This window comes from Emydura macquarii, unplaced genomic scaffold, assembly GCF_026122565.2.
Source record: "Emydura macquarii macquarii isolate MOO-44397 ecotype Brisbane River unplaced genomic scaffold, CSIRO-AGI_Emac_v2 contig_719, whole genome shotgun sequence".
Classification (NCBI taxonomy): domain Eukaryota; kingdom Metazoa; phylum Chordata; order Testudines; family Chelidae; genus Emydura; species Emydura macquarii.
In genome coordinates this window covers 13,942,800-13,965,055 of record NW_027130856.1, presented here as the reverse complement: position 1 = coordinate 13,965,055, position 22,256 = coordinate 13,942,800, and the positions used below count along the sequence as shown (strand labels likewise).

Genomic DNA, 22,256 nt, shown 5'->3' with positions numbered 1-22,256 from the left:
TCATGGTCCTGCAGGGACTTGTGAATCACAGGGCTCGTTTCACGGACATCTGTGTGGGATGGTCTATTTCGTAACTCAGGGCTGTTCTCTAAGATGCATGCGGGCACTTTCTTCCCTGACCAAACACTTGACATCGGGGGTGTGGAAATGCCCATAGTGATCCTGGGAGATCCTGCTCACTCCTTGCTCCTTTGGCTAATGAAGCCGTACACTGGACACCTTGACAGTGACAAGGAGTGTTTTAATAAGAGGTTAAGCAGTTGCAGAATGGTTGTAGAATGTGCCTTTGGGCATTTAAAGGGTAGATGGAGGAGTCCCCTCACTAGGCTGGACATGAATAAGAAGTACCTCCTTTCAGTGATATCTGCTTGCTGTGTTCTTCATAATGTGTGTGAAGCGAAGGGTGAAAGGTTCCCCCAGGGTTGGGCTGTGAGGCAGAAAGACTGGCCACCAATTATGAGCAGCCAGATGCCAGCACTACGCGGAGAGCTAACCGTGGAGCGCTTTGCATTAGGGAAGCTTTGAAAACCAGGTTCTGCAATGAGATGCAGGAGTGATTTCTGTTCCTGTCTGTTATTTGCCTTTGGTGAGCCCCCCCCCCCCCCAATGATATCTGTGCCCACCAAATCCCTCCTGAACAAGATAATATTTAATTTAAAAACGTTTTTGAATGCTGCAAAACTTTATTTTTTTACATTCAAGTCATGGGGGAATGGGGTGGTGGTGGTGAGGGTTCATTCACTGTCTCCTGGGGTAGGGTGGTAGCTTGCTGGGGTGGAGGAGAGCATGGGCTGCATCCTGGACAATCTCCTCCGAGACCTCATGGGGGTGGGGGTGGGGGAGGTGGAGGGCGGCATAGCCCTCGGTTCAGGAGCGTTGTGAAGGGGCTGCAGCGGGACTGTGTCCTGCCTCCACTCATGAAGGTCCACAAGACGCCCGAGCATGTCTGACTGGTACCGCAGGAGTTTCAGCATCTCATGCATGGTGCTGCGATCAGTCTCCTGCATTTGTCTATGAGTGTCCGTGACCCTGTCCATGCTCTGGGACAAGGTCAGCCTCCATGCTCTTTGCTCTGTCTCTGTTGAGGCGGTCATGAGCTCAGAAAACGTCATTTGGGGTTTTTTGGGGTTTTTTTTCCCTTTTGCTAATCTGAGACAGTCTGTCCGCTGCATTTCTTAAGGGTCGGTCCAGTGCAGAGGTGTCTACAGAATGAAAGGAAAATAACAGGGGACACATAGTTAGCATAGTGAATACAGTGATACTGAAGGAAAATATTTGTTTGCTTGACCACAGTTACTCCATTTTAGTTTTCTTTAGTGTTCTGCTCTCTGCTGAGATCGCCCGCCCCCTCCTCTTCTGTTCTTACGGTGCTTATCTTGTGCCAGGGTCAGAGAAAGGTTTCCCAGAAGAAGCAAGGAGATAGCCCCAACTAGTTCCTGCTAGTTCTATAGCCTTGAGAGATAGACCAGGCAACCCTTTATAATTCTAAGAAGTAGAAAGTGTAAGGCAATAGCAGTAATAATTTTGAATGTACCTATGAGCATTAAGAATTTATGCATATGTAATTCCTTTGTCTATGTTTGTATAAATATGCAAAAGAGCATGCCTTCGGGGTCTCACACTGAGCACTTGCTGTGAAGTGTCTGACCTCTGCAGAAATAAAGTTTGGAGACTGCCCAACTACCTGCTTGGATCTCTTTTCGGTGCAGGGTAAATGAACCTCAATTGGAATCTTTTTCCAACAATACAAATGTTAAGTATTTCTAAAAGGAGTCAATGAAACAATGTAGCAACAAGTAGCATAGTGAATTAAGTGATCCAAATGTTACAATTTAAATAAGTAGCCAACGAAACAATGTATCTATCAAATGATTTCTAGTAGACTATGAAACAATGTATCTAGCAAATAATTTCCTCTCTCTCAGCTTGTATTTCAAACCCCTACCAAGATCAGCTGCGGGCGAGTTGTTGGGGGGGGAGGGAGGGAGGAGGAAATCAAGGCTCGGATTTCAAACCCTTACAGAGAGCAAGCACTGACGGCTTCTTGTGGATGGTGGGGGAGAAATCAAGGCTTGGATTTCAAACCCTTGTGGAGACCAACTGAGGACAGCGTGTTGGTGTGGGGGAGCAATGCTTAAAACGCAGGAAGTCTTGATACTGGCTTCCTTGATTACAGAGAAAAATCCTACCATGGAGGGATGAACAAGGCAGCCCTCCACTCCAGCCGAGGGAGGGCTAACAAATTACATACATTAAATTTCCCATGTTATAACAAGTGATGATAAACGTAGTGTTTCTCAACACATAAAATAACTGAGACCTGGGTTACCACCCAGTACAGGCAACGAAATGCCTGAGATTCCCCTTGTGCCCCCCACACACAATGCACAAGGACAGAAATGCTAATAAGAAAGAAAACTCACCAGACGTGCCTTCCACGGGATCATTTGTGCTGTCCTGTGTGCTAGTGGACTGCTCGGGGGGTCAAGAATAACTCCTGTGTTTCTGGAAGAACGGACACTCTTCTCTCATGCTCCCCGCTTTCCACAGTTTCCTCCTCCTCGTCCAGGGATTCCCCACAGCCCGATGAGGTCTAAGACCTTTGGTCCACTCCATGCTGGAGTGCGTTTGGACTTTGCAGTAGCCATGCTGAGAACAATGGGAAAGCTCTCTCAACGCTGGCAGCAAAGCACAGGAAATGAAGATTAAAATCTTCCCGGGGCTGCTTGGGGGAGGGTACTTTAAAATGGGGCATTATGGGATACATTCCAGAGGCCAATTAATTCGAATTAAGTCCTATTGCATCTACACTGACACTAATTTGAATTAACAAATTCGAATTAGGCGCTATGCCACTTGCAGAGGTGGTCTTATTAAATCGATTTTACAGGCAGCTTAATTCAAATTAACAGTGCACCAGTGTAGACGCGGGAGTAATTAATTCGTATTAAGGGACTTTAAATTGATCTAAGCCGCCAGTGTAGACCAGGCAAGAGACTTCACCTTTTCTGTACAGATTGCTACACAATGGCCCATCACTATGGTATTTGAACACTGTGGCAAGTCAAAGAAGTCCCTGTGGCTTGGTTTCCCCAACTCTTAAAACAGGGATGATAATGCTATTTATCTACCATACAGAGGTGTTATAAGATTTTAATCATTAATGTTGATAAAATGCTTTGAGATCCTTGGATGACAAATGCTACAGAAGTGCAAAGTATTATTATTGTATCTATTTTCAGCCAGTCAGATTTTGACTAGCGGAAATAAGTGATTTTTTTTTCTCTCTCTCTCATTTACTCATTGAAGCTATATAGCTCCTCATACAACTATATGTAAAAATGTAGCAACGTGTGAAGTATGTTAAGCAAATATGGAATAAATACCATTCATTCACTTAGAAAAATCTATGCTCTCCTATCACTGTTACTTTCCTCTTCTTCTCTTCCTCCCGTTTATTGTTGCCCTCATTTTTGTAGTGTTGTTGTAGCCTGACCTGAAGAAGAGCTCTGTGTAAGCTTGAAAGCTTCTCTCGCCAGCAGAAGTTGGTCAAATAAAATATATCATTTTTGTTGTCTTTTGAATCTAATTTACACTGTGAACTCAGGGACCATTGCCTGCAAAGTTCCATGCACCTCTGTCTCTCTCTATAAATAATAACATCTTCACGTTGCAACAGGCTTATTTTTTATTTTGCTCTTGGGAACAGAAGAATTACCAGTGATCTCACTCTTTCAAAGGGCAAATACAATGTGATGAGAGTCTGACCCAGAGCCCTCTGAAGTCAGTGTGAATTTTTCAGTTCATTTCAGTGGGCTTTGGACCAGGCCCTGATGGAGATGGTGTTGGGCCAATGGACTTGTTGCTGTTTTAAATTGATCTGAACCTCAGACTCTGCACACTGGCTAAATTATTACAAAGGCATTTATGGTTGTTTTAAAAGCCCATTTTATTTCCTTTAATAAGAAAGCACCAGCCTTTTTAACCAACAGAGCCCATGATTAGGCAACATCCCCCATCAAGTGAGGGCTCTGCAAAACAGATTCAGATTTGAAATGCCAGTCTAGCTAGGTCTCTGGTGTGCACAGTTAGAGGGAAATCCCCTTCAGCAGATCAGCCTGGCATCATCTCCTCAGGGGGATTCCCTGTTCATTTCTATAAGTTGATTGTTTTTTGCCATTTGGGTGTTAAATGGAAACATTTTTTCCATCCCTATGCAGAGCAAATCTTGACTCACCTCTGGGGTCTTTTATAACACTGGCAGGCACCTTAGAAATATGTATAATAATAATAAAAACAGGAACTGAATGAGGAATTTGATATTTAGGACTGCAGTAATGACTGCTACAGCCAAAAAAAATAACATTCAGTAATTAATAGTTAGGAGAAGAATTTAATGGATAAGTGGGGAGCAGCCCAGCAAATCACCTGAATGCTTTGTCACAAAAAGGTTAATAGCTTATTGCTTGTCAGCAAACTGAGGCTGTTTTTTCTAAGAGGCTAAACAAAAAATTCTCCAATGCTATGGGCCTGACCCAGTGCCCACTGATGTCCCTGGAAGAACTCCCATTAAATTCCATTCTAGAATGAAGTATGCAAAGCTTTAGCATTTCAGACCTAACAAAATTGGAAACTTGACCCAGCTTTTCCGAGGTTCCTGTGACTTTTTGGTGAATCTCCTCCATCTTCCCCTAAACTAGATTTAACCCCCAACCCATACATGACTTTGCAGCATGTATACCCTTCTCCAGACTGGCCAGCACCATATCTCAGCAGGTTGGTCTGAGTTTCACTCCTTGTTTATGCCCAACATTTTAAACATGGTACCAGGGCCACAGAAACAGAACAAAACTCATGGTGACTGAGGGAGGTCCCGGGTGATTGGAAAAAGGCAAATATAGTGCCCATCTTCAAAAAAGGGAAGAAGGACGATTCGGGGAACTACAGACTGATCAGCCTCACCTCAGTCCCCAGAAAAATCCTGGAGCAGGCCCTCAAGGAATCCATTTTGAGACATTTGGAAGAGAGGAAGGTGATCATGAATATTCAGCATGGATTCACCAAGGGCAAGTCATGCCTGGTGAACCTGATTGTCTTCTATGATTAAATGACTGGCTCTGGGAATGTGGGGAAAGCAGTGGACATGATATACCTTGACTTTAGCAAAGCTTTTGGTACGGTCTCCCACAGTATTCTTGCCAACAAGTTAAGGAAGTATGGGTTGAATGAATTGACTATAAGGTGGATAGACAGTTGGCTAGATCATCGGGCTCAATGGGTAATGATCAATGTCTCAGTATCTAGTTGGCAGCCGGTCACAAGTGGAGTGCCCCAGGGATCGATCCTGGGGCCAGTTTTGTTTAACATTTTCATTAATGATCTGGAGGATGCGGTGGATTGCACCTTCAGCAAGTTTGCAGATGACACTAAGCTGGGTGGAGTGGTAGATACGCTGGAGGGTATGGATAGAATACAGAGTGACCTAGACAAATTGGAGGATTGGGCCAAAAGAAATCTGATGAGGTTCAACAAGGACAAGTGCAGAGTCCTGCACTTAGGACGAAAGAATCCCATGCACAGCTACAGACTGGGGATTGACTGGCTAGGCAGGAGTCTGCAGAAAAGGACCTGGGGGTTACAGTGGACAAGAAGCTAGATAAGAGGAATCAACAGTGTGCCCTTATTGTCAAGAAGGCTAACGGTATATTGGGATGCATTAGTAGGAGCACTGCCAGCAGATTGAGGGAAGTGATGATTCCCCTCTATCTGGCACAAGTGAGGCCATATCTGGAGTACTGTATCCAGTTTTGGGCCGCCCACTACAGAAAGGGTGTGGAGAAATTGGAGTGAGTCCAGTGAAAGACAACAAAAATGATTAGGGGGCTGGAGCACATGACTTATGAGGAGAAGCTGAGAGAACTAGGCTTGTTTAGCCTGCAGAAGAGAAGAGTAAGGGGCGATTTGATAGCAGCCTTCCACTATCTGAATGGGGTTTCCAGGGAGGAGAGCTAGGCTGTTGTCAGTGGTGGCAGATGACAGAACAAGGAGCAATGGTCTCAAGTTGAGTGGGGGCGGTCTAGGTTGGATATTAGGAAAAAACTTTTTCACTAGGAGGGTGGTGAAGCACTAGAATGGGTTACCTAGAGAGGTGGTGGAATCTCCATCCTTAGAGGTTTTTAAGGCCCAGCTTGACAAAGCCCTGGCTGGGATGATTTAGTTGGGGTTGGTCCTGCTTTGACAGGGGGTTGGATTGGATGACCTTCTGAGATCCCTTCCTACTCTAATATTCTATGATTCTATTCTATGACAGAGGCAAGTGAGAAAACGTTAGATTACTATCCAATCATTCATCACAAAACAGGCCATCTAAGCTTTCAATTGTGCTGCTTTTCTGTATTCTGCACATCCTGAAATAGAATAGAAGAGAATGTACGGGGGAGGAGGGTGTTTTGTTTTCAGCATTTTTTTGGAGGTTGAAGGAGCTTCTTTTTTGTTTTGTTTCTTGTTTTTGTTTTGTTTTTACTGATGTTACACAGAAATAAACCAGATGCATTTCCCCATGTGGGCCATTTATGTGCTGGCCCTTACCACACAGTAGATAGACCCTAAAAACATGAGCTTTGATTAACATTTGCAGCTATACACACTGTAGGCTCATAAAGTTGCTCAGCCCACTTAAATTCTGGGTACATTATTTTTTAATTATGTAGCATGCTAATTTGTGCATAGTGCATTGGAAAGTACAAACAGAGACATGGTGCTCCTTAGAAAAAAATTGCAAACTCAGGGCCCAGTCCTGCAAGGTGCTGAGCACCTCCCCACTCCCATGGCTTTCAGTGGAAGCTAAGGATGCTAAGCACCTCTCCAAGCTGTGCCCTAATGCATGCATTAATATTAGTGTGTCTCATGGGCTGTGATTCCCTGCACTCACCTTCTCCTGGCTGCATGGTTCCATTAACACCATGATACTAGGGACTCTTCTGGCTTCTGCTGACCCTGAGAGTGGATTCTCTGAAGAAAACATAATATGGTCCCCGGCTGATGAGGCATTTTGAAACTGGAAGTGGGGAGTGATACATATCCACTCAAGCTCTTCCTTCTCCTGTCGCACCTCTTGGCCTCACAGAACACCCACCATGGAATATGGAAGAGGAGAAGGAGCAGTGGGGCATAGAGGTGACTGATCTTTTCCCATATCACATATGTGAGCGGGAGATCAATGCACAAAGATCATTTGCAGAGGTGGGGGTAAGCACACACAGGTGAGGGTGAGAGTCCTCACCATGATATTTCAGATGTGAGAACTTCCCCTTATACATGTAGTTCCGGTGCGGCAGAATTATAGGGATGGCATAGCATGTTGTTCCTTCTACATAAGGAGTGCATTTTATAAATACTGTTTTAAAATGTATCTAAAATCAAGTTAATTGTAGCATTGCCGACCGGTGATCATGTCCTCAGTGACAAAGAGTCTAGTAATAATGGCTCTTCTAAATGTACATCTGGGTTTTTTGTCTGACAGAGAAAACCCAACGTGAGCAGAGAGCATTTAACAGAAAGGTGTGTTCCACCATTCTTAAAACGCACACGCACACAACCCTCCCAGATTGCCTCTTGTCCTGTTGACTTGACATGAAAATGAAATCTGAAGAAAGAGTCTTAGCTTTCAAAAGATATGGAAAATACAAGTCACACTTCTTTATCTGAAACCCACTAAAACAAGGTGATAGATTAACTCAGATAACAAGCCAAAGAATCAATCTCTTGCCAGAATTAAGGGCCTGATCCTGATTCCAATGAATTCAAAGTGTGAGTGAGGGAACACTCATTGACTTCAATGCAAGCAAGATTAGGCCCTTACTGATTTATCTCAACCATATCTCCTCTGAGATCTTGATACCCAGAATGGCTCTCTGAAGGCATTGCCTCCATATGCTGTAATCCCATTAGATTTTACAAATCAGTCAAGGGCAGTTGGATGGGACTTTCTAAGGCAGTAGTTCTTAAACAACCTTTTTTGGTGGTAAGCAGAATTAATCATTTCTAAGAACCATGTAGTGGAGGGAAGGAGGTGGGATGGCAAGCAGTCCTGGGGGGAGGGAAGAGGGACCAAACCTTTCTCAGTAGAGTTGCTGTGCTAAGGAATACTTAGGTGCTGCAGGAAAGTGTTGGGGATTCAATAAGTGGTGCTTTTCTGTCTGAATCAATGACCCGGCTGATTTTTCAGAGATGCAATGCTGAGGTGTAAATGCAAGGTTTGTTGTTCCTAGGATCTTCCAGGGATCACATCTGAAGGATATAGATTTTACATTAGATTCTCCCCAGTCTGTCATTCCCTCCCCATTTTCTTATTTTGCAGGGCTGATCTTCACATTATTATTTATTGTTTGTATTGCGGCAGCACCCAGGAGCCCATCATAGACCCCGTTGTGTGAGGCTCTGTGTAAACACAGAACACAAAGATGGTCCCTGCACTAAGGAGACAATACTGGTTGGTGTGACAGGCAGTGGTCTCAGCACACCAGCAGCCTAGTCAGGATCAAGATTTTTTCAGGCATCACGGCAGAGGAGCTTTTTGAGAAGGAATTTGAAGGTGGATAATGAAGTAATGTTGTGGATCTGTATGGGGAGCTCCTTGCAAGCATCTGGGGCAGCCTGGGAGAAAGCACAAAGGAGGCTGGCATCATGGGTCAGTCAGAGGCACACAGCTGCTGTAAATGTATGGTGTCCCATGTAATCCTATTCTCTTTAACATTCCTAGTCTCTCTCTCAGAGGTATCATTTCAAGGTCTGGGTTTTATTGCTACATCTCTGCTGTTGTTCCCTAAGCTGACTTATCTGGCTTCTTGTCCCATGGAGCTCCAAGACTACGTATCTGCAAAAACTTAATGGAGTTAAACAGCAGTCAGAGAAAATTGCTTGTAAGTGGCTCATTTTGTCCCTTGGAGGCTGTCACCTCTTCACCATCCCTTTGAGTGGACTAGATGTGACTGCAGCAGTGGAAGCAAAAGTTTAAAAAAAAAAAAAAAAGATCTCTGTGTTATCTATACTTTAGAGGTGTTACATGAGGAGCATGATAATGTCATTATTTAAAATAAAAATCCTCTCACTGTCTAAAGACCATTTCCAGCATCTGCAGATGCTTAGAGATTCCAGTCAATGCCTCCATGTCCTCCAGACTGGATTACTGTAACTCCTTACTGTTGCCCAGTCTCTGCTGGATTTTTAAATCACCTCCAGTGTTTGCAGAATTTCACAACAAAGACAAGCCTGTGCCATGAATTTTACATCATTCCCAATTGACGTCCATGGCTCCTGCTGTGACAGATGATTGAATTTAATGTTGTATTAGTATTTTGCCAGGTTTTCACTGGCCTGCTGCCAAATATTACATCGTTGTATGCTTTAGAAACACAGGCAGACTGTAGTCAGCTAGCCTGATTAGCTCCTTACATTTGTGGTTGAATTTGACTGGGTTGCTGACTGTGTCTGGCAGACTTATTTTTATATCTGGTGCTTTTGTGTTTTCTGCTCCACGTCTGTGGAATTCACTGCCCTGTGGGTAAAATTTGTGGGATCCCTGGTTGTTTTTAAGACCAAAACACAGCTTTGCTGTATATCTGTGATTGAACATACAATGAGTTTGATTTGCTTTCCTTGCCTGCATCTTCCTTTGACCATTGAAAATCACTGTGAGGGGCTTACATTAAAGGGACTGTAAAATAAAGTGCTTGATTATTTCTCAAGACATTTTAAATATGTTTGGGTGTATGTGCTTGCATATGTATATGCGTGTGTGCGTGCGTACACACACACACAGACAAACACTCTTAAAAGAGAAAGAACCCAAAATATCTCAGGAGAGGTTTCCCAATCTATTTAAGCATTTACGTTAAAATTCGGGGGCATTCCTGGTGTTACGGTTTCAATCTCAGTTCTTGATTAACTGTTCCAGCCAGTCTTTGATTCCCTTCAGTATTTTGTTTTCCTCTCTATCTCTGTGGGCCTCTCTGTAGATCTGTGTGTCTCCTGGAAAGTGTTTCTCTTTCTGACATCTGTCTCTTCTCCTCCTTTGTGTATGCTGAAGTAAACAAGTCATTTCATTGTTTAATAATGTCTTTTTTCTTCTGTCAGAAATAACCTTTCCGTCTCTTGGAAGATTTGCTCTCTCCCTCAAAGACACTACCTTTGGTTCTTTCTGTAGTTGGACACATTTTTATTTACCTTAATCTCTTCTACAAAGTTCTTTGTGCTCATAAGAATATAAGAATGGCCAAACTGGGTCAGACCAATGGTCCCTCTAACCCAGTATCCTGTCTTTCGACAGTGGTCAATGCCAGATGCTTCAGGGGGGAATGAACAGAACAGGTAATCATCCAGTGATCCATCCCGTCACCTATTCCCAGCTTCTGACAAACAACAATCACTGCCCATCTGGCTAATAGCCATTGATGGATCTATTCTCTATGAACATATCTAGTTCTTTTTTGAACCCCATTATAGTCTTGGCCTTCACAACATTTTTTGGCAAGGAGTTCCACGGGTTGACTGTGCATTGTGTGGAGAAATACCTTCTTTTGTTCGTTTTAAACCTGCTGCCTATTAATTTGATTTGGTGACCCCTAGTTCTTGTGATATGAGAAGGAGTAAATAGCACTTCCTTATTTAGTTTCTCCACACCAGCCATGATTTTATAGACCACTATCATATCTCCCCTTAGTCATCTCTTTTCCAAGTTGAAAAGTCCCAGTCTTATTAATCTCTCCTCATATGGAAGCTTTTCCATAAAACCCCTAATTCAAAGGTCCCCAAACTGTGGGATGCTCCTCCCTAGGAGGTGCAGAGGAGCATTGGGTGGGGATGGAGCAGGGCCCAGGCCATCCCCTATGAGAAGTAGGGAAGAAGTGCCATCCAGCCCTGTTTTGCCCTGAGTTCTACTCTGGCTCTGCCCTGTAGCCATGGCCCCTGGCCCTGACTGCAGCTCCCAACTGTGGCCCCACTCCCAGCCATGGCCCCCGGCTCCTACTGTGGCCCCACTCCCAGACACCGCCTCTAGCCACGACTGTGGCCCCACTCCCAGCCCCAGCTGGGAAGGAGTGGGGAGGCATGGATAGAAGTAAGAGGCGGATATGGGATAAAAAGTTTGGGGACCACTGTCCTAACCATTTTTGTTGCCCTTTTCTGTACCTTTTCTAATTCCAATATATCTTTTTTGAGATGGGGTGACCAGATCTGCACACAGTATTCAAGATGTGGGCATACCATGGTTTTATAAAGAGGCAATATGATATTTTCTGTTATATTATTTATCCCTTTCCTAATGATTCACAACATTCTGTTAGCTTTTTTGACTGCCACTGCACAGTGAGTGGATGTTTTCAGAGAACTACCCACAATGACTCCGAGATCTCTTTTTTGAATGGTAACAGCTAATGTAGATTCCATCACTTTATATGTATAGTTAGGATTATGTTTTCCACTGTATATTACTTTGCATTTATCAACATTGAATTTCGTCTGCCCTTTTGTTGCCCAGGCACCCAGTTTTGTGAGATCCCTTTGTAATTCTTCGCAGTCTGCTTTGGACTTAACTATTTTGAGTAGTTTTGTATCATCTTTAAATTTATTCTTTTTCAAGATCATTAATGAATATGTTGAACAGTACTGGTCCTAGTACAGACCCCTGGGGGACACCACTATTTACCTCTCTCCATTCTGAAAACTGACCATTTATTCCTACCCATCGTTTCCTATCTTTTAACCATTTACTGATTCAGAAGAGGACCTTCCCTCTTATCCCATGACAGCTTACTTTGCTTAAGAGCCTTTAATGAGGACCGTTTCAAAGACTTTCTGAAAATCTAAATATATTATATCCACTGGAATTCTAGTAGATTTGTGAGGCATGATTTCCCGTTACAAAAACCGTGTTGACTTTTCCCCAACAAGTCTTGTCTGTCTACGTGTCTGATAATTATGTTCTTTACTGTAGTTTCAACCAATTTGCTTGGTGCTGAAATTAGGCTTACCGGCCAGTAATTGCTGGGATTGCCTCTGGAGCCTTTTTAAAAAATTGGTGTCACATTAGCTATCTTCCAGTCATCTGGTATAGAAGCTGATTTAAATGATAAGTTACATACCACACTTAGTAGTTCTGCAATTTCACATTTGAGTTCCTTCAGAACTCTCAGTTGAATACCATCTGGTTGTGGTGACTTATTACTGTTTACTTTATCAATTTGTTACAAAACCTCCTCTAATGCCACCTCAATCTGGGACAGTTCCTTAGATTTGTCATCTAAAAAAATGGCTCAGGTTTGGGAATCTCCCTCACATCCTCAGCCATGAAGACCGATGCAAAGAATTCATTCAGTTTCTATGTAATAGCCTTATCTTCCTTGAGTGCTCCTTTATCATCTCAATTGTCCAGTGGTCCACTGGTTGGTTAGCAGGCTTCCTGCTTCTGATGTACTTAAAAAATATTTTGCTGTTACTTTTTGAGTCTTTGGCTAGCTGTTCTTCAAATTTATTGTGGTCTTCCTGATTATATTTTTACACTTCACTTGCCAGAGTTTATGCTCCATCTTGCTTTTTTTTATCATACTTCACACATGCTTAACTTTATAGCCTTCACAGTTGTTTAGTGTCCTTCTGGGTCTCCTCTTTATATGATGGTTTCTATCTTGTATCTTTCTCTATTTTTTACCACTGTTTGATTTTTTTTGCTACTAATTAGAGATGGATTTGAAGCAACTGAGCTTGAATACTGATGTGGATCTGAACTATCCAAGAGTTTTAAAGGTTGTGGATCTTATATGCTTAGATACGGCCATTTCCTTTCAATGGATTTATTCCTAGTGGCATAAATAACCATTGGGGACAGATCTGCCTTTCTGGCTCACTCACCTCTGTTTCCTCAATTTCCTCCACTCATTTGTATATGTTGTTGCAATCAATTTTATCACGTGCTTACCATGTTTTCCAGAATCACAGCATAATTTAACCAGGGATTCCAGAGACCACCCCAAGAGCTTGTTTCAGCACATTCCTAACTTAGCTCCAGCCACTCATTTGACTCTTATGTAGTCTCTGAAATACCAACAGGTTAGAAATTTCCATGCAGTCACCACCATTCTGTTCGACTGCATGATGAAACAGTCTTAAGGCGGACCTGTCCTTTAAAAGTTCTGCCAAAACTCAGGGTTTGGCTGCTTGATACTTAGAATATGTTTACTTTGCAGCTGGGAATATGTACAGACATGCTAGATCTGCTCAAGCGAGCATGCTAAAAATAGCAGTGTAGCTGGGGTAGCATGGGTGATGCCCAAGTACATATCTGCTGGGTGGGTTTGTACTCAGGTGGTTATACTCAGCCACTGCCCATGTGTCCCCTGGCTACACAACTATTTTTAACCTACTAGCTCGAGCAGAACTAGTGTGTGTCTGCCCAGCTGTGTTGGGAAGCATATTCTCAGCTGCAGTTTAAACATGCCCCTACTTTAGATGCAGCCAAACTGTAATTTAGTTTGCCTGACATCCCAAAATATTGTTTCTTTTTTGTTTGTTTCTTTGTTAAGACAAAGAACTTCTCCCTCTCTTAGAGTGGCAAAACTCCTTGTTGTATATTCAAGCTGCACTTGGAGTATCAAGATGGAACATTCTGTCATGTTTGTGTTTTAACAGGAGCTCCAGTGTCCTGGAAATCTCTGCAATAAATTTGTCTTCATTAATTAAAAAAAAATATCAAAGAGGGAGGTAACATAGTGATGCAGATATTTCCAGAAGAAGAAATATTACCTGTGATATAAAGTCTTTAAAAATAGTTCTCAGGTAATCATGTAATACGTTTTTAAGGTTAAAAAAAATGGGAGGCTTGGCATGAAGGCTTTTCATCCCTTGAGTTCTAGGTTTAACTCCTGATCTAAATTCCTAGTGAGAATGATTTGATAGAATATCAGGGCAAAATAAGTTATGTAACATTCACAACCTTGGAATTTTCTCATCTCAGAAATTTTGAGAGGAGACTTTCTTTTGCATGAAATTTCATCCACATATTTAATTTTTTTCTAGTGTGATAAACTTTTGTGAACTTGAAAATAGGAAAATTGACAAGCCAGAAGTATTTCCCTGATAAATATGCTCATTTCTGTTTGGTAAACTCAGCCACAGTCCCTGCTTCTACACCCGCTAGCCTGGTTAGAACAATTCAGCAGTCTCTCATCTAAAGACACTTAGACCTAGCATAGCACGGTTGAAACAAGTCAAGTTTGAGGTATATTGGGGAGGTTTGCACAGCTGTTTCATTTTATGTCTGGTTCAAAACAGTGAGTATTGTTACCTCATTTTCCAAGCACTAATATCAATCCCAAATTTAAGGGACAAAATAATAGACAGTAAATGTTTAGTAGGACTGTCCTCACTGATTTCCAGGGTTGGAAATGAAGGCAAATGTACAGTGAAAAGGATAGTGTACAATGAAAATAGCATAAACGTAATGGAAACGGGTCATTAATAAACATTGTATAAACTAACTAATAGACAGGGGCATGGAGACTGTATCCAAATCACACATTTTAAAGCCAACATCCTGTACAAATGAGATCACAAGGGAAGGTTCAGAAAAAACTGCAAGGCCTAGGTACGGGTAGCTGTAAGAAGCATAAGATCTTCTGAAATGCTTGCTGGATGATCATTATAAATGATATTTCTACACTCCTGGAGGAATTGTGCACCACTGCACATGCACAGAATTCATGTCCCCTGAAGATTCCCCCCCCCCCGGCAGAAAATAGATTCTACTAGGGAGGTGCTGCAATTACACATTTTGCCCACCTGGGGCTGCTTGTGGCACCAGAAGAGAGGGCAGTCGGCTCAGGGCTGGAGTGGCCAGCTGCAGAGAGAGAGAAGGAGAGGCTGCTTTTCTCACAGAGTCCTGTCTGCAGGGCCACATGAGGAGGACGAGGATATGGGGGGGATGGACAGAGAAGGGTACACAGGGCTGCTGGGGGGTCACATAGACTGGAGTTCAAAGGGGCTAGTGAGGGAGATAGACTGTGGCAGGGGCACAGCAGCTAGTGGGAAGGCAACATTGAGTCAGGGGCTGAATGGGAGTGGGGGTGCAGGACCACATGTGGACAGGGAGCATGGTGGTGCAGGGCCACATGGAGGCTGGAGGGAGGGGAATGGCTTAGTGTGGGTTCAGGGATACATGGGGATGGGGGAGGAGGGGTGGCTGAGAGGGTGCAGAGACACATGGGGGCAAATGTGCCTGACTGAATGGGAGAGGCTATGGGTCAGCCACAGTCTGCATGGGGAAGGCTCCCCAGCTCCCTCACAATCCTTCCCTCCACCTCTGCAAAAAAGCTGTTCCCTACTTCTGCCACCCACAACCCTCCTGGTTCACTCCCAGGCTCCTTCCCAGCAATTACTTATCTGTCCCTCAGCTCCTTCATTACCCCTGACTCCTCCAAGCCTTTGCACTGCTTCTGCCGGGTACGGGAAACACATTTCTGTATTATAAGTTTAAATGAATTCTTACTCAAAGTTCTGTATTTATTTGCCTAATAAGGAAACTATTTGTCAAAAAATATTTCCTGAATCTTTTTTGTTGTCTGTATTATTACAGACATACTTGATTTCAGGTATTTTAAAATAAATTACCAAAATAATTGAAACTGGTGTGATTATATTATTTTGACAAATAAAATATGCAGAATATTAAAATATTGTGCGCAGAATTTTAAAATTTTCGGTGCAGAATTCCCCCAGGAGTAAGTTCTAGGAGAAGATACACAAGGGATTGGACAAAGGAAGTATCAGAGAGAGCCTGGGGTTATCAAAGAGTGGCTCCCAAGAAGGTTTGAATGGCCAGGCCTTCGCACAAGTATCTAAAAATTAGGGAATGCCACTAAAGTTTCGGGTGAAAGTTAACCCCAGCTGAGGGCATTCGGACCTCTATAAGGCAATCATGACCAAAGGGAGCTGGTACAACAGTCAGAAAATCCAGGAGAAAATTAGAAAGGGCTGGGTGAGTCTAAGGAGTGGTTTATTTTAGAGGGATTCAAATAGGGAAACAAAGAGGTGAAAATACTTTGATAACTAACTAACTAACTAACAGCTTTTCCAGTGAAGTAACAATGGAGAATTGTAGCCAGTTCCACCTGCAAATGTCATGAGTAGAGTTTCATCTTTTTCCTGAAGACTCTTTTAACATTGGACTTCAACACACATGGACTGCCACACACTTCTTCTCACAGCCATCCGCCCTTGCACTCTACGACCCAGCATGGGGGGACTTGCAAGTGTTCCTGAAAGGGAGCATGAGAGAAGAACCCAGGATTTTTCGTGCTTCTTTCGGAGGGCAGCTGCTGCAGGCGAGGGGGGTGGGTGAGGAATGGACTCATTGGCAGGTGCAGTTGGAGTCCCTATGCTCCTCAAAACCTGATTTTCAGAAGAGTGTATCCCCCATAACTCCCCTTGAAGTCAGTGGGAGCTGAAGGTGCTCAGCACTCCTGAAAATCAGGCCCAGCAGAGTGCAGCAGCTGCTCCCTTCTAGCCCCTCTCAGGCAGGAGTTACCTCAGAGAAGATAGGGAGAAGTTGGAGCCAGGCCTCTGCCTCCCCTCCACGCTGCCCAGCATAGCTGGACAGTTACGCAATGGGGGGTAATATGTTGTATCCCTATAGGGTGATGTAGTACTGGGTGGTCCCCTCTGCACACCTACCTGAGGCAGTATCCCCCCTTCCCAGAGTTCCCACTGGCCTGGGGTCATGTACCTTCACATCACAGGTAGTGCAGAGCAGCTCCTGACTGCTGACTGAACCCTTCAGTTTGAAGCTGGCTAAGATAGCAGTGGCATTATGATGGATGCTTGGGCCTTAATCAGACAGTACCTTCCCTTCTTGTCCTTCTCTTTTGTTCCACACTGAAGCATGCCACACAGGTGTTTATAGGTCCATCCCATGTTTTCCTTGACCAAACCCTGAGCAGTATCACTTCTCACAGCACAAGAGGGGTGGTCCATATCTCTGAGAGAGAGCAGCATTAAAACCGAGAGCAGAATTCTCATCAGTTCACAGAAAAGAGACCAGGAGAAACTCAACCTGCCAGAGGAAAATGTTTAGAGATGGATATTTATCAGACTCTCCCAGTTCACCTGTAAGTCCCATCCTAGCAAAGAGAGATCCATGCACTCCTGGAAGGCCGAAAAATAGGGCCAGCTTAAGGTAGGTGTACATTCACAGCAGCATGTATAGTACAGACACTGCACGCCCAGCTGGCATGGGTATAAACAGAAGTGTAGATGGTCAGGTGCAGGTTAGGTGAGCAGAGTAAAGTGCCCTAGACCACTTGATCCCTACGGTTTTTTCTCTGCACAGCTCTCTACACATCCAAGCCGTGCCTCCCCCATCTAAACAGCTATTTTTAGCAATGTGATGTCCCACTGCCTCCCCATCGCCAGAGCCTTTCTCTGCCACTGTGAGAGGCTCCAGCTGTGGGGAAAGGCTCTGGCAGGAGGAGGCAGTACACTACAGTAAGTGTGGACACTGCATGCCTTTCACTGCTGCATGTACCCTACTCACACCACCTTAAATGTAGACAGGCTTTTAGCTAGGAGAGGAAGGATGATTAGAATGCTAGTCTGGGACTGAGGAGCCTGCCACTTCACCAAAGCTTCCTGTATAACTTTGGGCAAGTCACTTTGTGCCTTAGTTTCCCATCTGTAAAATGGGATATTAGCCTTTCCCTATCTCACAGGTGTGGTGTGAAGCACTCAGGCACTACAGTAATGGGGGCCAACTACCTAAGAGAGATTTTTCAGGTGAGCTCAAGACCAGATTTCCAGGTGCTAGTCACCCACAGTTGGGGCTGGATTTTCAAAGAGGCTCAGGACCCCTTGTGGTGCTGAGCTCTTCTAAAGATGTGGCCCATGTTGTGCTCCTCCAGGCTCCATGCCACACTGACGCACTGCACTGAGCATGCTGTTGCTCTCTGGTTTGAAATCATTGGCTGGCACTGAAAACAGTTACTTTGAATGCATGGCTTATTAAATCCTGCAGCCGCACAGCACAATATTCTAGCAGTTATCTTTGTTGCTGGTAGCGAAAGGTTTAGAAGCAAATAAGCACAACTGCAGTAATGTTTTTGCTGCTTTTTAAACTCCACAAACATCAGACAGTCACAGCCCATCTAAACAATTTAGGAGTTACTTCAGTGGATAAAATTGTCTTTAAAAATAGGTGAGAGAGAGAGAGACTCTTCCTGCTTTGTCACCAGCAGAGTTTCTTTCTGGTAGAGTGAATGGTGGTCTTGTCCTTCTGTATTGTATTACCCCTGATCAGCTACCAAAGCTGGTTTATGCTGCAGTTCTCACTGCAATAAAATGTAGCTCTCCTGAAAGATGATGCAGTGAGCAGAACTGACACGTCTTGGCTTTTATCCATCTGAATTATTGGCAATAATTGGTATGCATGTCCCTCAATTCTACGTCTTCTCTGATGTGTTGCTGGTTTGAATTCCTGTAGCTTGCCCAGTCTGTTCATTTGAGGGGAATATTATAATATTTTACTCATCTTATTGGCACAGGTGAAAAATTGGCCTAAATAATTTGTGTAACAAGTAGGTGAAGTGTGTTTTTCCTCTCAGTAAATCACAGTGAGATTTCTCATGATTTATCAGCTTGTTGCATTTTCTGACACATCAATGGGCTGCTCTTTGCTGAGGTAACGAGAATGGCTAACCATCTTGCCGGAATCTTGACAGAAGTGGCCAGTTTGTGAGTTAGGCATAAAGTGCATGTAACCCTAGAAAAAATCATAACCTGCTTTGGAGCTGTTCCACTGGGAGCTTTGTGACTGATTTTAATGGGAACAGAAAACACTCAAGGTAGAGTGAGTCATTTACTTGCTCCCCAGCTCATATCTTGCGAAAGCGATGAAGGACTACAATAAATCCTTTATAACCACGCCTTGCAGGAGGAAAGCAGAATTTGCACTGTTCCTGCAGCAGCTCCAAGAGACATTCTGCCTATGAAGGAGAAAGGCCATATGAATGGCATGGAGGGGGGCATGTGCTATGCTGAGCAGCAAATGTTATTCAGCTTTTAAAAATGAGGGCAGCATGTGCTTCCTCAAGCAGTAGGTCCCCGGCTGGTGTGGCAAGAGACACGACCTTGGTTACACCCACACTATATCATGCTCCATTAGGTGGCCTTGCCTTTCTTGTGCAGTGTAAGCCCCGCGGTTCTAGCTGTCCTCTGAACTAGTGCACAAGGGAAGGGCTCCTTCTACTCCCATTTGTGCACCCATGCAAGAACAGGCAGAACGTGGCTCTTCTGCAAACCTTCACCACACACACAACACTGCAAACCTTCCACACACACAACACCCAGTGAAGAAAGGAAGTTTTGGCTAATTAAGGAGAGCAGGATCAGGACCCTTTTACATAGTATCAGCCCAAAACATAATGCATGTGAACTTACTGTGTTTTCCAGTGTAAAAGGGAAAAGGTTCCTCTTTTTAGAAATAATTGGATTTAACTGGTAGTATCTAATTATTGCCTGTCACTTCATTGTATTTTAAAAGAGGGGAGAAGAAAACAATGTGTTTAAGGAAGAAATAAAAAATTGTACAAGTGAAAGAAGAGAGGCAGTGTGATCTAGAGGTACAGCACTATATTGAGACTCAGGACACATGTCTTCTATTCCCATCTCTACCACTGGCTTGCTGTGTGACCTTAGGCAAGTCACCGTGCTTCTTTGTGCCTCAGTTTCCCCATCTACAAAATGGCAGTAATGATACTGCCCTCCTTTGAAAAGCTCTTTGAGATCTACTGATGAATAACACTATATAAGAGCTTTATTAGTATTTTTATGTATAGAGTTGTTATAATATAAATAAAAAGGGTTGTAAGAGCTACTTCAAATATCAAAAATAATTATTTACATTGAATACAACTGCCATCAAAACAATGGGAGACAGCATGATGCCTGTGATGTGACAAGATGACATTATGCAGCAGTGATATTTACAGAAACACACTATTTTTTATCAAATTTGCCATGCCTGGTGGTGTTCTTCTCTAAAACAAAGGTAATGGATGAGGGAACAGGAAAAGCATTTCAATTTTATTTTTAACAGATTGAGATTCAGTATTATTAATAACAGCTTTTCCCCTGAAAGCCAGGCTGCATATCAGTTTATGAGATAGTAATAGAGATGCCAAAGTTCTGTGCCATCATGTTCAAAAGGAAATTATCAGGCAGAAAAGCCATGGGGTGAAGAAGATGAAATTATATTATCTCATGGCAATATGTTTCAGAGCTGTAATTATTGTTTGTCCTTTGCGAATATCACAAGAATTGATAAATACAATTATTTTGTTTGCCTTCCCTTGACTAAAACTTAAGGCTTAGGCTAGTCAGTGGTAGAACTAATGTATTTATGTCTTGTATTAGTGAGAGGAGGTATTTGTCAGCTGATCCTACCCACAGTTGTTACCAGAGTATTGCTGACTACATGAAATCCAGTAGTAAGTGCTGGCAGGTTTTTAACCAAAGAAGCGGACATTGTAAGTGGATGTGATGGAACTTCAAAGCAGGAACTGCACAAGTTTAAAGGATGAAACTCTGGAGGCTGAAATCTTTGTTTGTCTTTTTGCAGGGATCCCCAGAGTTTGTATCCACCCGAAGTTAGTAACGCAAAGCTTCAGTACGCTGGATGGGGTCCAAAGGGGCAGCAACTGGTAAGACAGCACAAGTGTGCAAATGAGTTTGTACAAACACATACAGTAGTGATTTTGAAAAATAATTATCAATAGAGATTGTGCCAACTAGTTCCATTTCTCTTAGAGCCATCCTTAACTGGCTGATTTCTTACAACCAACATGGCAGATGTTTGTCTTGAGCATTTATAGTATGTTGTCCCCATAGTATTAAAATCCTCATCTCTGAATGCTGCGGCCCCAAATTTTCAAAAGTGGGCATGCTTGGGTGTGCCTGTCTGTCAGCACACAACCGACTTACTCACGCAGAACACTCAGTGCATGGGGATGTGTTGGCATTTTGTGCCTTCGCATACCGTTGCTCATGCATAATATCAAAACATATGTTTGTACAGCACAGTGCGGTGAAGCCATGATCCCCTCAGCACTACTGCAATGTAAATATTTAATAATTTAAAGTATTCTCTAGGCCAGTGGTTCCCAACCTGTGGCCCATGGGGGCATTGAAAGTGGCCCACGGCTCCCTTCCCGCTGGCTGCAGAAGGGAGCTGCTGCCTAAGGACCCAGGCAGAGCACGTTTCCACAGAGCTAAAAGACCGGTGAAAGATCCTTGCTGCAGCCAAGGGGATGGGAGATCAGCGCTTCTCTCCCCCTGGCTGTAGCAGGGAACATGGCAAAGCGCTGTGCCTCGGTCCCTAGGCACTGGGGTCCTTTCTGGAACCAGAGGGAGAGGAGCACTGATCTCCCGTCCCCCTGGCTGCAGAAGGGAGCCACTGCCTAGGGACCCAGGGGCAGTGCACAGGGCTACAGCGAGGCAGCTCCTTCCATCTGGCTTCAGTGGGGCGGGGGCTGGAAACTGATGGCCTTCTGGGTTGTAAAAATGATATCTATGGCCCTCGAGCCAAAAAGGTTGGGAACCACTGCTCTAGGCAATGTCATCAAAGCTCAGTATCCCTCTTATCTAGTATAATTTGTCTCCTTTCATGCTGGCTCTGCCCTGCTCCACTCCAACCCTTCCTCAAGTCCCTTCTTTTGTTCAGTTCTGCGTGTTTCAGAAAGGGAAAGGGAGCTGATTTAGCAATAGCTCCTGTAGCACCTGCAAATGTTTTTTTTTTAATATTCACAAATATATGTTATTTATTAATATTCTACAATAGGAAAATAAATAGATTTAATGCAAACTGTTGATTATTTGAAATACAGAAAACTAACACTTTGTCAATAGCGACTTGAGATCCTCGATTTGATTCTCCTGGTGTCAGATGTAGAGCAAGTGTCTCTACACTCGTCTGCCAATATACCTGAGGTGAAACATCCCTGCTTCACAAGAGATTACTGCTTCCAGGGAATGTCTCCAGATTTGCAACACAGTAGTTATTTTGGCGGAATAAGAAGGGGACATCATCCTCTGGGGGAGCAGGGACATAGCAGTTTAAGACATTATGGGCCAGAATTTGGACAAATGTAAACAAGAACCCAAGTCTGCAGGAGTGAAAAGAAATATTACCTGTGATATTAAGTCTTTAAAGTAGTTCT

The 22,256-nt window shown here is 43.5% G+C and overlaps 1 protein-coding gene across 1 annotated transcript in view; it reads left to right on the top strand.

Moving 5' to 3' along the window:
• DPP6 (dipeptidyl peptidase like 6) overlaps positions 1-22,256 on the top strand; it is a 370,977-nt gene that overhangs the window by 193,148 nt on the left and 155,573 nt on the right. Inside the window, exon 7 of the mRNA XM_067542727.1 lies at positions 20,660-20,741. Within this exon, the coding sequence (XP_067398828.1) occupies positions 20,660-20,741 (82 nt within the window). The remainder of the gene's footprint in view (positions 1-20,659; positions 20,742-22,256) is intronic.